Source organism: Lethenteron reissneri, chromosome 25 (assembly GCF_015708825.2).
Source record: "Lethenteron reissneri isolate LAM-NWPU_2019-01 chromosome 25, ASM1570882v1, whole genome shotgun sequence".
NCBI lineage: Eukaryota > Metazoa > Chordata > Hyperoartia > Petromyzontiformes > Petromyzontidae > Lethenteron > Lethenteron reissneri.
The window spans coordinates 13586157-13598950 of NC_083803.1; the positions used below are offsets into that span (position 1 = coordinate 13586157).

The 12794-nt window shown below is 49.7% G+C and overlaps 1 protein-coding gene across 1 annotated transcript in view; it reads right to left on the reverse strand.

Moving 5' to 3' along the window:
• Positions 1–12794, reverse strand: part of LOC133347274 (cullin-9-like) — a 42875-nt gene that overhangs the window by 4403 nt on the left and 25678 nt on the right. Inside the window, exons 18-33 of the mRNA XM_061559403.1 lie at positions 11634–11767; positions 11303–11497; positions 10376–10497; positions 9453–9635; positions 7541–7698; positions 6830–7031; positions 5938–6127; positions 4910–5058; positions 3534–3663; positions 3068–3267; positions 2346–2577; positions 1721–2118; positions 1196–1339; positions 836–1003; positions 346–509; positions 109–202 (exon numbers count right to left, since the gene is read on the reverse strand). Of these exons, the coding sequence (XP_061415387.1) occupies positions 109–202; positions 346–509; positions 836–1003; positions 1196–1339; positions 1721–2118; positions 2346–2577; positions 3068–3267; positions 3534–3663; positions 4910–5058; positions 5938–6127; positions 6830–7031; positions 7541–7698; positions 9453–9635; positions 10376–10497; positions 11303–11497; positions 11634–11767 (2863 nt within the window). The remainder of the gene's footprint in view (positions 1–108; positions 203–345; positions 510–835; positions 1004–1195; positions 1340–1720; positions 2119–2345; positions 2578–3067; positions 3268–3533; positions 3664–4909; positions 5059–5937; positions 6128–6829; positions 7032–7540; positions 7699–9452; positions 9636–10375; positions 10498–11302; positions 11498–11633; positions 11768–12794) is intronic.

Sequence of the window (12794 nt, forward strand, 5' to 3'; positions counted from 1 at the left end):
ACTTGATTATATCAGCTGTTAAGGCACCCCCGATTAGCAGTTGGTGACGTACGGTGCAAAATAATTTCAACATACATGCATACATAACGACTCTAATAAACCCCTCACCGTGGTGGAGCAGTTGTAGTACTCGGTGTGTGTCGGGGCCCACGCCTTGAGGCACCGCCAACAGAAGCTGTGGTTACACTTGGCACAGGTCATGCTGCAAAAAAAGGCAAAGCGGGCAACCTCATTCCACGGCTCAAAACGAGGCCATGGTGTTCCGATTCGTTTAAAATTCTGGTGGGCTCGCCACGCGCCACATGGCCGCCGTTTGCGACCGATTTTGAACGCAGCTCCACTCACTGCAGGCAGCCCTCGTTTTTCTCGATCTGCGCGTGGCAGCTGGGGCAGGGCTTGGAGATGAGCTTGGCCAGGTGTTTGCTGAGCGCGTCCGAGCTCATGCCCTCGTAGTAGCCACCCTCGTCCACCCACCACGCGATCTGGGTGCAGCTCGCGGGGCAGTGAGCCTGAACGGGGGGTAGCGTCATACACGTAACAAAAAAAGTTGTGGGGGTAGAACAGCGGTGTGGTGGTTGGCGCGCGATGCTCCGAACCCAGTTAACGAGTTAGATTCCCGACCACGGGTTACATCAACAGTATGATATCAGAACCAGCCCACGTCCTCCCACATCACCAGTCCTTCGCTGACCAGCGTGGTAAAGTATTATCAAACAATCAACTTAACCAACATAGTATAGGGGAGGTATTCATCCAGCAGTGGACAAATATCCGTAAAATATTAAAGGAACATTCTGCACGTCTATGTTGGTTCGTCGCTCGAAAGAAAGGTCACCTCCAGGAAGCTGCAAGAGAAGCAGGTGCTCCAGTGGCACTTGGCGCAGGTGGCGGCGTGCCCGCCCGTGCCGTCCTTGCAGAGCACGCGGTCGCAGCCCTGCGGGTTGGCGCACCACGCCAAGTTCGAGCAGCTCTCCACGTAGCCCCGCAGCAGCGCCCGCTTGTACTGCCAGACGCAAGCAGACACGCTCGGTCGCCATACGCGCCGGACATATGGACAAGCGCATGCCGCGACCGTTGGGTCTTTGCCTCTCAGTAGCAGCAGATACTCTATGTGGTGGTAGACTGAGAGAGGTGGATGGTCATTGTAGAGATGATGATCAAAGGTCAACCAGTGGGGCCGATCCAGCATCCTTACCAACTCCAGACGGTCACTGTCGTCCTCCATCATTGTCCTGATGAAGGCGCCTGTGGGCTGTGCGGGGCAGTCCATGATGGGGCAGGTGCACTTGGCGAGCATGTTCTGATCGATGCTGGTCCTCAGATAGGCTCTCCAGCATGACTACAGGGTGGCACAACCGGTCATCATCGTCATTAGCCACGTTCTGTTTCATGGTCTTGCAATACAACAATCCACATAGTACCTGCACACAAGATAACTTTACCGCTACATCTCCACTGGGGATATGATCACTGGTGGTGTGTTCCCTCCTTTGGCTGCCACTCCATCGTTAGTCTTGACCACCGGTTATCATCCCTCCGAGCAACGCGTCCTGTCCAAGCCCACTTAATGTTCTCAACAATCTGCAGGTCTCTAAATTGTAATCCGTGTGTACTGTAATCCACGTCTTCCTCTCAGTGCGAACACAGCAACCGGTCCAGTAGCTCAAATTCAAAGTGTACATTAAGGGACTGCTACTACTGTGCCCACACCTCCTCTCACCTTGCAGCAGCGGTGCGTGCAGTACAACGGTGCCAGCAGCTCCACCTCCCCGGTCACGCCCAGGCAAATGGGGCACGTGGGCTGCTGTTCGGCGGCGGCGCCGTCGGTGGGGTCGCGCGCCGGCGGGCCCTCGATACCGGCCTCGGTGAGCAGCTTGTCGCGCGAGTCCAGGTACCGCTGCACCGCCTCGTCCACGTTCCAGCCACAGTGCACGAGCAGGTGCTCGGCCACGCCCGCCTCCATGCCCAGCACGTCCACCAGCTGGCGCGTCGCATCCTCCATGAGCGGCCAAACCTCGGTCGGCGTGAGCGTGCGTGTGCGCACGGGGCTCGCCGACGAAGCCAGGGATGACAACGGCCGCCCGCACTCCCTCTCGTCCGCCGCTGACGCGCCGCTTTCTAAACAGGAGGACATTTTTTTTTAAGTAAAATTTTGAAGGCGTTGGTATCGAGTGCTTTTACATTTTTGTTACTGTTACACCGAGATTGTGGAAATTAAATGTTGTCATTCACAAATCTTCCTGTTGGACAGCACCCGGGGACACACAGCCCTAGGAAGGCAATTACAAGACAAGAGCCGCTAATTTTACTGGCTTGCACGATTCCCTCATCCCGTGAGAAACCACCTGCGTCCTTGCTGGGCTCCAGAGAAAGCCAGTTGCAGAAAGCGCGCCGGTTGGTGGGGTTGGCAGAGTCGGTGTCGGAGGTGTGCCGCAGGATGTGGGGCATGTCGTCACGGAATGACACGTAGCCTTGACGCAGGAGACGCTCCACGCACCAGCTCACGTCCGCCACGCCACACACAAAGCGTGGCACGGGCCGCCCGCCCAGACGCCCCTTCTGGCAAGCGTTCACCACCTTGGAAGAGCAGCGCAGCCGCACACGCAAGCGGTGGTCAAGTTAACGGCGGTGGATGGACACTCGGACGCGAGCACTTGCCAGCAGATGCCGACCATCATCGTCATCGGCTATGAGTGATCCACTGCTGGATGACGGCCTCACCAAGCCATCATCATGCCTTATCGTGATTTTATATCTACTTTTCTAAGAGCATCCTTAATTGTGTACAACTGTTTCGCTCCACGTGCCCTGAGCTTATACAGTACTTGCCATGCTCTCGGATTCACGAGACATACCAGAAGGATGCAATCCAAACGTATGCCCGGTGTCAATAGAGATATACAAAATCTAGGGGGGGGGGGGGGGGGGGAGTTCATTTTAAGATGGGAAGAATAAGATTAAGAATTAATGATGCAGTTATTTTTTTTATTTTAGATTTTTTTCTCAAAAATATTTGGCGCAAAGCCGTCGCGCGTTCCACCGTGCGCTCCGAAAGCGGCGCGCTCACTCTGAACACGAGGTTGTCGAAGTGGAGCTGCTTCTCCCGCTTGAGTAGGTGCACGACAGCGCACGAGATGACGTTCCTGCGCTTCTCGAGGGCGCGCGTCACCAGCTGCTCGCTGCTCGAGTAGCAGGGCGAGGGCAGCAGGCTCAGCCGTTCCCGCTGCGGCAGAGCCTGCAGCGCCTCCTCACGCAGCTTCAGGGAACCTGCCGTCGGGGAAACACGCGCCGCAAACAGCCTGTGACACTGGAGTCAGTGCGCGCGGGGGGGGTTAACTTCGTAAGTATTAAGAGCATCCCGGTACCGGTCGATCCACCATCAAGCCTACGCCATCTCTCAGTGTTGCGGTACGACAATCGATCCAGGCACTTGAACCGATTTCATCACTTGACGGCACTTATACGAACAAAAAAAGTGAATTGCTCTGGTTGTTAGGGCCATAACGGCAAGCGTCTGAGTGTGACTTGAGTACCCTTCAGGCTGTCGCCATCCAGCGATCCGAGCAATTGTAGAAAGGGGGCATCGGCCAAAGCCTGGAGGCACTGCTTGAGCAGGTACGATGTCACGTGGGTGTCCTTCTGTATCTTCTCAATGGACACCTCCTGCTCATGAGACAGATGAAGCGTAACAGTGAGTGTTCATGCAAAAAGCCACAAACATTCTCCCGTGTAGGTTGTCACGATTGGTCTGTGTAGCTCTCCGATGGCGTTTTGCGGGTTGCGCCGTGTTGTTTGGCACGATGACCAACGTTCCAGTTCCAAAAGCAGCTCCTCAGGAATGTGAGCGGAAACATCGGCATCATGTCGAGCAACACGGGCTGCGGCACCCAAAACATCGGACACCTAACATTCTTCTCTAAAACCGCATTTTAAAAGAGAATCCATCATCGGTTTTACGATTTGTGTCGATTTTTCAAGTGTCACACGAGTTTCCAGTTTCTCCAGTGACACCGCGTGATAACACGTTTGCAAAGTAAGAGTGATTTTTGACTATGCTTGTTTGGCCAAAATAATCTGCCTCCAAATTGGTGATCAGAGTTCCAAAAAACGTTGAATACGACCAGAATTTCTACATCCTAGTTGCTGGTGTGATTTTTAGGGTCTGCATCTGAATATCTGTACAAGTGACACAATGACACCCGTGGCCAAACGTTGTTGGTCACTCAACAGGAGGAATGTAGGTGCATGATTCAACTCGCCGATTAAAAGTGGTCACGCTCACGAGACGTACAATGAATAGTGCATGCAAGATCAAACATTTCTCATTTATGTCATTACTCACAAATATATTGCTAACGTTTAGGCTAATTGAGTTGACAAAAACATGTACAGAAGAAACCACAAAAAATAGAAACGTGAGACGTTAAAACACGTGTATGATGAAGGCCTCACCCCCACCACCCCTCCATGCGGGCCACGAGGGTTAATTGACCATACCTCACCATGTTACTCAGTTTGGGTTGGTTAAGATGGGAAGGAGAGGGCATGGGAAAGTACAGAGCAATGATGAGTTTGCTGCATTGTCTTCTACTACCCACAGTGCCTACGACATGTTTTTTTTTACACCATTGGAACCTCATTTGCCAGTAAAAATATGATAATTATTTTTTTTTGCCAGAAGGGTAAAAAACCAATTATCATGTTTTTTTGTTGTTCAAAGCCCCCAAACTGTGACCCCTGAATTGCAAAAGTTTATCCAATCACTGATGGGGGGGTGGGGGGTTGGGGTGGGCAGTGAATTGTCATCCGCTTAATTTCTATATCGTAGGCGTCTACAACTCGGGATTAGCGCACCGAAGCCCGACACAATTTTAGTCGAACGTGGTCGTTCTTTAAAACGGGAACTCACGTTGCCATCGTTGAACTGCATCAGGATGTACATCTGGAGCGTGGTAACCTGCAGCAGCGTCCCGCTAGGTGTCTGGAGCTCTGCGTGGCCCAGCCAAGTCCACTGCAACCGCTTGGGCTGCTGCTGGAATGCAGCCAACGTCTTCTGGCCTGCTCGGGGTGAGTGAGGTGCGAGTTTGGCACACACTTTCAAATGTCATGCATTGCATACGGCACATGATCGAGGATCGCTACATTTCATTGGCACTCCATAGAGATTCGGTTATATTTGCTCAAGTAACTCTTAGTCACCGCCAAGACAAAAATTAGTCTGGTTTTCAAAGGTTATGTGATACAAAGTCCACACATCAAGCGTTAATATTAAAGTTAGTGTTAAGCAAACTGCAAGGAGATGTTTCACAACTTAAACATGGTGTCACGTCAAGGTTGTTTTACAATGCCTTCATATTACTCAAAAACAAATTTCATAAGCAAACATTGAAAAACACCATCAACTTATGTACCATGCGTTCACAAGAAATGGCTAAAAGTACCCGCTCCAACAGTCTAAGTTAATGACCAATTGACCAAAAAGTTAATTACAGCCTTAAATTATCCTTTTTCCACTGGCACAATTGAGCCAAGCAACTGTGGGACTCTCACAATACAGGCGATTTTTTTTTCACGAGCTATTTGCTATGCCGAGCTGGAACCAAAGAGTAATTAGCTGACCTTGCAAGTCATCTGACACTGCTTCGGGGGCCAGGTAGGGCCACAGGAGGGGCTAATGACGCGTCGCTCGCATGTGATGTTAGTCAGTACGCTGTGGGTATACAGCGTCACCAATGTCACCGATATGTATTCTGGACCAGTTTCATTGCATGTGATGTCAGCGGGATGATTCGGGTTCTGCAGTGGAGAAACTATCCGGCACCTGCTGACCTACGCTGGGCTGGCCCAGGGCATGGCCCAGGGCATGGCCCCGACGTGGCACGGTTGAACAGTGGGAGAAGTTTGCCCATGTGTGTGCGGTGACTGAACGGAGCTCACTGTCAGTGAAGAACTGTTCATAGTGGTGGAGGAAGTACTGCAGGGCATGTGGGAGGGTCACGGCCGGGTTGCTGAGGCTGCAGCTTGGCTGGATTATGCTCGCCCAGCACGCAGGAGACAGCACCATCGCCCGCAGCCCTGCGCAGTCGCCTGGGTCCACCTCGCCCTCCCGCTCATCCTCTTCCATTTCCTGACATTTTTCATGAAAATACAGCCCTTTGTCAATTCAATTCTGGAGGAAGACCTCAACACATCATATTGAGATGACACCCGACTAGGATTTGAGCTTTAATGCCGACTCAAAACACCCAAACGATAGCACTACCCGATCAATCGATTAATCCACAGTTGTCACATATTTGAAATACCAAGCAGATAGCACTGCATCCTAATTCTTGTTTTATTATTTTTTATAAAAAATTATTTCCCAAATGTTATCATAAACGTGTTGTCATAGTAATGTGACGAAATTAAGTATAAATGTAGATTTCTGGCAGAGCAGTGTGACCCTCCCTGTTAAGCACATGGCAGCGGATATCATGGAGTTACCCTCTGAAATCATTTCAAGTGACCTCTGGTCCACAGAATAGGTGGCAGCACTTTCCCACCATCTCTGCTACTGAGTAATGTTCATCACATGACCATCAAAAGGAAATTTGTTTTATTCTCAAAGCAGGAATTTAGCCAAATTAAGTCCAGAAGCAAAGTTGCTGTTATGGGTTTTGTTTTGTGCAGTCACTGGAGACCAGGCTCAAGAACATTAACGACCTACACCAGTGGCTACCTAGTGTTGAACCCAGGTCTCAGTGCTGCCAGCTGAGCTGTCTGACCTCTGAGCCACCCGGCCCACCTCCTTATTGAATTCACGGTCACCGAGGGTGCGAGAGGGCACCTCGTCGGAGAGCGCGGCCATGCGGCGGTCGAACTGCTCCAGCTGGTGCTGTTGGAAGTCGGTCATGGCGCTGGTGGACTCGGCGACGTCCTGGAGCAGGCGCTGGGGGAACTTGGCCGGGAAGCAGAGAGCCAGCTCCATCACAGCCTCCACCTCCGCGTAGTGGGGGCCCAGCGTCAGCAGGCGTTCCGCAAGGTAGAACCTGAGAGCACAAGCGAGGAGAGTCGAGGCAGCTCAAGGGGGGCGCGGCGGTTGAGCAAGAGACATTTAGCTCGCGCTGGGCTCTGCGTTTATTTAAGTTATCGATTGCTAGACCGATTATATTATTGGTTAAAAAAACACCCGACTAATCGGATAACAAAAAAATTGTTGGCGAACAAAGTCTCACCTCTGTTAACACGTCTGTGGTTAGCAGGGAGGTGATTGGTGGGGCTTAACGCTGCGTCGGGCTGGGTATGGCTTCTCGGGGGTTTCCTGCAAGATGTCTGGACGGCTGCCAACTGTAAAGTCGGCAGTTGTTTTCTACACATTTGCCATTCCTCAATTCATACATTCTCGAGAGAGTAATGTCATGGACGGAGCTAAATGAAAGGCCACGGCCGCCGTCATATTTGAGAAAAGACGTGGCACATGGAGAGAGAACTATTGTTCAAGGAAAATTCTTCTCAGAGAATTAGTGTGGAAGGGACTACCGTTGGTGTTCAGCCTCGCCTGTAAAAGTGCTCGAAGGTGTTGGCCATCTCCAGTCCAGATAGAAAAACGATGGGCTCGAGTGTGGTTTTGAGCTGGCTGAAGGGGTCGCCACCAGTGCCCTCGGAGCCTATGGCACGAATCAGTCGGTCTGTGTACTGCGCAAATATCTCACAGACCTACAACACACAAGCCACGCACACACACACACAGAAAAATGTACAACGGTGCTAGGCATGTAAAGATTCATCGATAGAAATCCATTACTGCAGCAGGTTTGCGCGGTTGTGCCGTGTAGCACCGCATGTTGTCTGGCATGGTGTCCAATGTTTCGTTACACGCGCTGAGAGATTCTTCAGATACTGAAATTAACGTAGAGAAGAAGCTCCTCTGCTGCATGCGATAAAACCTGAAAACAAATCTGAAAATGGATACAAAAAATATATATTTGTAAGCTCACAATGTGTTCAACGTGTCATTGTGCCAAAACAAATTGCCTAAAAATTATATGCGATTCTTAATTTACGGATAATTGAAGAAATGAAAAAGAAAATGAGAAACTAGAAGGTAAAAAAACAGATAAAATGTACTGAATCACAGGCTGGGAGAGGAGGGAGCTATTACTTGCGTTTTATATACATTATTTCATTGCCACTGTCTATTGAGGGTGGCAAGGAAGTGTTGTAGATGTCTTCTTGTTTCTTTCGGTAAAGTCACGTAGAAGGGAAGTAATAAAATAATAAAAATAAAACATAATAAAACAATTCTCACGACGTTTCGGCTACAACGCAAGCAGCCGTCTTCAGGTGAAGAATGAGACACTACCAAACTAGGAGCTTATATATAAGCTGCATTGGGGGTTGAAGAGCGCCTTAACAAAAAGAATGTGCATGTGAAGAGGAATTTAGCATATTCATGGAAAATGCGTAGGCGTTGGGCGGGGGGGTGTCAAAGTCATATTATGCCCATGCATTATGCAGGATCAGCAGCAACCAAGGGGGGTGCAGGGATTAGCAGTAACAAAGGGAAGGAATGTTAATGATATGTAGCTGCAGTTACTCAACAACCACGTAGAAAACTAAAGTATGTAGTTTATACTTTAGTTTTCTACGTGGTTGTTGAGTAACTGCAGCTACATATCATTAACATTCCTTCCCTTTGTTACTGCTAATCCCTGCACCCCCCTTGGTTGCTGCTGATCCTGCATAATGCATGGGCATAATATGACTTTGACACCCCCCCGCCCAACGCCTACGCATTTTCCATGAATATGCTAAATTCCTCTTCACATGCACATTCTTTTTGTTAAGGCGCTCTTCAACCCCCAATGCAGCTTATATATAAGCTCCTAGTTTGGTAGTGTCTCATTCTTCACCTGAAGACGGCTGCTTGCGTTGTAGCCGAAACGTCGTGAGAATTGTTTTATTATGTTTTATTTTTATTATTTTATTACTTCCCTTCTACGTGACTTTACCGAAAGAAACAAGAAGATGAATCCCTGCAGTCACGAAAGCTTTAAATCGAAATGTTGTAGATGTATTAAGGGGGAAGCAGGCGTAATGGTTGCTGAACCTGTGTAGGATGGAAAAGAGCAGCTGAAGACAGGCTGCTTGCAGCAAATTAAGGGTTTAGGCCAAACATCACAATACATCAAATTGTATCAGTAATAAATATTTTTTTTGGAGTTCGCATGACCGCTTCCAGCGATGAGAGACGGCTACATTCTCCACAGCGTAATAAAAAAAGACTGGAGCAGAGCAGTGACCTTAAATCAGGACAAATCATTGAATGGCAAAGGGGGCGAGTGGTAAAACCACATACTCCACCAATCAACACAGAATTCTGCAACCTGCAGCAATCAGCCACATCTCACACCACGACAGTGTGGGGGTCGCACGTCGTGGCCACGGAGTGGTCGAGCCGTGAAGGTCACCTTGAGGGCACGGTTGTGCGACAGCTGCAGCAGCGCCGACCTGAAGCCCTCCCGCAGTGCCACGGCGAATGCCACGTGGTTGCCGAACAGCTCGCGCGATGCCGCGCTCAGCTGGGTGAACTGCGCGCCGTACTTCTCCGCAAACTCGGCACTGTTCCAGTGGGTGCTCAGAAATGTGGAAACCTGGGGGAGGTGTTTTTTTGTTATTGTTAATCACTTGGCTCAAAACACAAAGTGGTCAGCAGTAAACAGCACGACCGAATGTAATAGATAATAGCAGATAAAAAAAAAATCACATTGAAAAATTTAAGAACTTTGGGAAAGAGATGTCTCAGAAAACACAGTGTGGATGAGATCAAAGTCTGATAGACCCAGTCCTCAACATGAACGGAAGAGTCAATGAGTGCGATTCATGGGAACAGTAACCATGGGAGTATAATAGAAGAGTGATCAGGAGGTGACTGACCGCTTGTGTGCGAGCGACTGGAGTCAATCAGCGAGTAATGAATCATCAGTCATCGAGGTGGCAGGGGGGCCTAAGTCAGGGTTTTTCCACTGGAGGCTCACGAGCTACATTTGACCCGTTAAGACTCAAGAAGTGGCCCACTGACATGTGACGTCATAACACATGTACATACGTGACGTCATTATGTATGTACAATGTGTAATATGAAGTCATGTGGTTCCGCCACCATACGGTAATTTTATTACGTGGTTCGCCATAAAATATATTTGAAGAATTCTAGCAAAAGCCTTTGATTAGGCTCAGTGAAAAAGTATGAATATGAACGATGAAACAGAAGACTCCATAGATATCCTGTCAAAAACAAACAGAATTGCCTTGAAGGTGCTGGAAGCAAGGGGCACACACACCCTCATACACACGTGGTGTGACAGGGCGGCATATCGCACGCGACTCTCACCTGCGCCTGCACTACCGAGGCCCAGCAAGCGGCGAGCGGGGCCACGCTGTTGTGCCTTTTGGCATCAGCGCCAGCTTCGTCAAACTCGAAGTCTTTGTCTTTGGTCTGAGCCCCCTTTGCACCTGCCAGAGAGGACAGATGGACACACCGCTTTAATAAAGGACATTGCATTGTAGCTTGTATGATTGGAGTGTTGATTTAGTCAGTTACCCACAAAACTCTGTCCACTCGATATTATTGTCGAACCAAGCTTCGACAGTTTTTTCCACGGTAAAAGCGTTGTTGGAGATAACTGCCGGCGAAGGCTGCCCTTACACTGCCAGAGTGTAGAGGCATTGACATGTATTGTGGTTTGACACATTCTGATCCAAAGTTCTTATACTAGGCATTTCTCAAAATCTCGTCATCCCATCTCCATTGTCCAGCTTATAATATTTCTCCGTTGCTACACCATGAAGTAAACAACTCAACACATTTGTCACACTGTATTTAAAGAAAAAATATACAATAGGTGAGGATTCGGGAAGTGACCCTGCTTCATAGCACATATACCATAGAGTAGATCACTGGATTTGGTGAAAGGTGACAAAGTTGTTCGCGTAATATGCGACGAGTCCAGCCCCTAGTCAATGTGGTTCACATCCACGGCTAAAAATCAGTGGGCGAACTATATCTGAGGTGGTTACTTGGTTCCAACTTAACCAACCTGCACCGATCAGCATGGTGATGTGCTCGTCAAACAACCCCCCGTAACGTACGCAGAGTGGGTAAGCCCTTCATCCTGCAGTGGATAGATCATGGCTGGTGATAATCAAGCGGTGTTGGTTAATCCTAAACCAAAGTTCACACTGATGTGATGGTAACACTGGCGGGGTGAGACAGCAGTGTAAGGGACACAGCAACGGGGCAAGCTGCCCGGCGGCACACCTGTGGGCTTGGCGGGCACGTGGATGTCGGCACTGGCGATGGGGTTGGTGTTGGCGTGCACCAGCAGGCGGCACAGGCGGCGCACGCGCGACGCAAACACGAGGGCCTTGCTGCGGCCGGCGCGCCGGTGCTGCTCGTTCTGCGACAGGTACTCCTGTAGCAGCCAGCGGAATGGGCTGGCCTGTTCGCCGGAGCCTACACACCCACCGGGCACGGAGAAACGTCAATGATCAAACGTGGTGCACGGTGCAAGCGTTTAACTGCCTGCAACACAGCGCCGTCTTCAGGAGCGATGGTTGGGAAGTGTTGAAAAGGATGGGGGATGTGGCACCTTCAGCCGTGATGCTGCTGACAATGGGAGTAACCAGCGCCTCCCAGCAGGTCTGGCCCAGGGCCTGTGCCGCCTCTGGGTCCGGCAGGAACTGCTCGGTGAAGCTCTGCTCATGGCGAAGGACAGCACCCAGCCTGCGGGTAAACATTTCAGTCATTAATGAAGGTCCACTCCCGGAAGAACCACGACAGCAGTGTTCTTCTATTATATTTTGCGAAGGGACACAATAAAAAGTAGCATGTGCTGGCACACCACTTGGCATCATTGTACACGTGTTATGTCACACAGCAGCGTGACGTTATAACATCTGCACATGCAACCACTGATCCGTACATTCTTGCCCCTAGGTCTCTTGATCTCGATTTTATTAATTTCCTTTGCATCCTAATAAACTGCATCTGTTTATATCTTGGTGAGCTATATTTCTCAGGAGGCCAGAACTTGGGTGGGGTCACTCCCAAGAGCCTTTCACAGGCCACAATGGCACACCAGTTGAAACAATCCTGGCCTACATAACCGCATCATTGTCAACCAAGGGGCTTAAAGATTCCATGATCAAGGCTGACTGTATATTTTGCGTGAAGTAGTTGCCACTATTGCCAGCAGACGATTAGGATGCTGATTCAGCGAGCCATCAGCAAAATGCAAAGGTCAAGTGGAAGCCACACCTGTTCTTGGCAAAATATTTTAATCAGCTGTGACAGCGTTTTGCAAGTCTAGGATTTCAGCCAATATTTTGCTCGCTGAGTTTTGCAGGCGTCGACATTGTATAAATCCATTTAGAGTATCTGCGATCGCCAAGAACAAAGCCAAGAACCAAGCCGACGCGGCAGAGCTTTTGTTTTCAACACAATGAACAATGCTGCAGCACATGGGGGACATGACAAGGTTACTGCAGCTAACATACGATGGGAGTGTTGTTGAAAAACAGGACATTGTGGGGAAGGGGGACTGGTGGTGATCGCTTATAAAAGGCAATTCATGGATGGCTTTGGGTCCTGCCCTCTCCTTCACCAGCCTGCATTGACCAGCGTGGGGAAGTATGGTCAAACAATCCCCATGACCGACATGCCAAAATTGGAGCCTTCATCTGACGGTGCATTGACAAAGGACTGTGTGCATTATTATAATAGAGTGTGTAGGAGATGAAGAAACCTACGA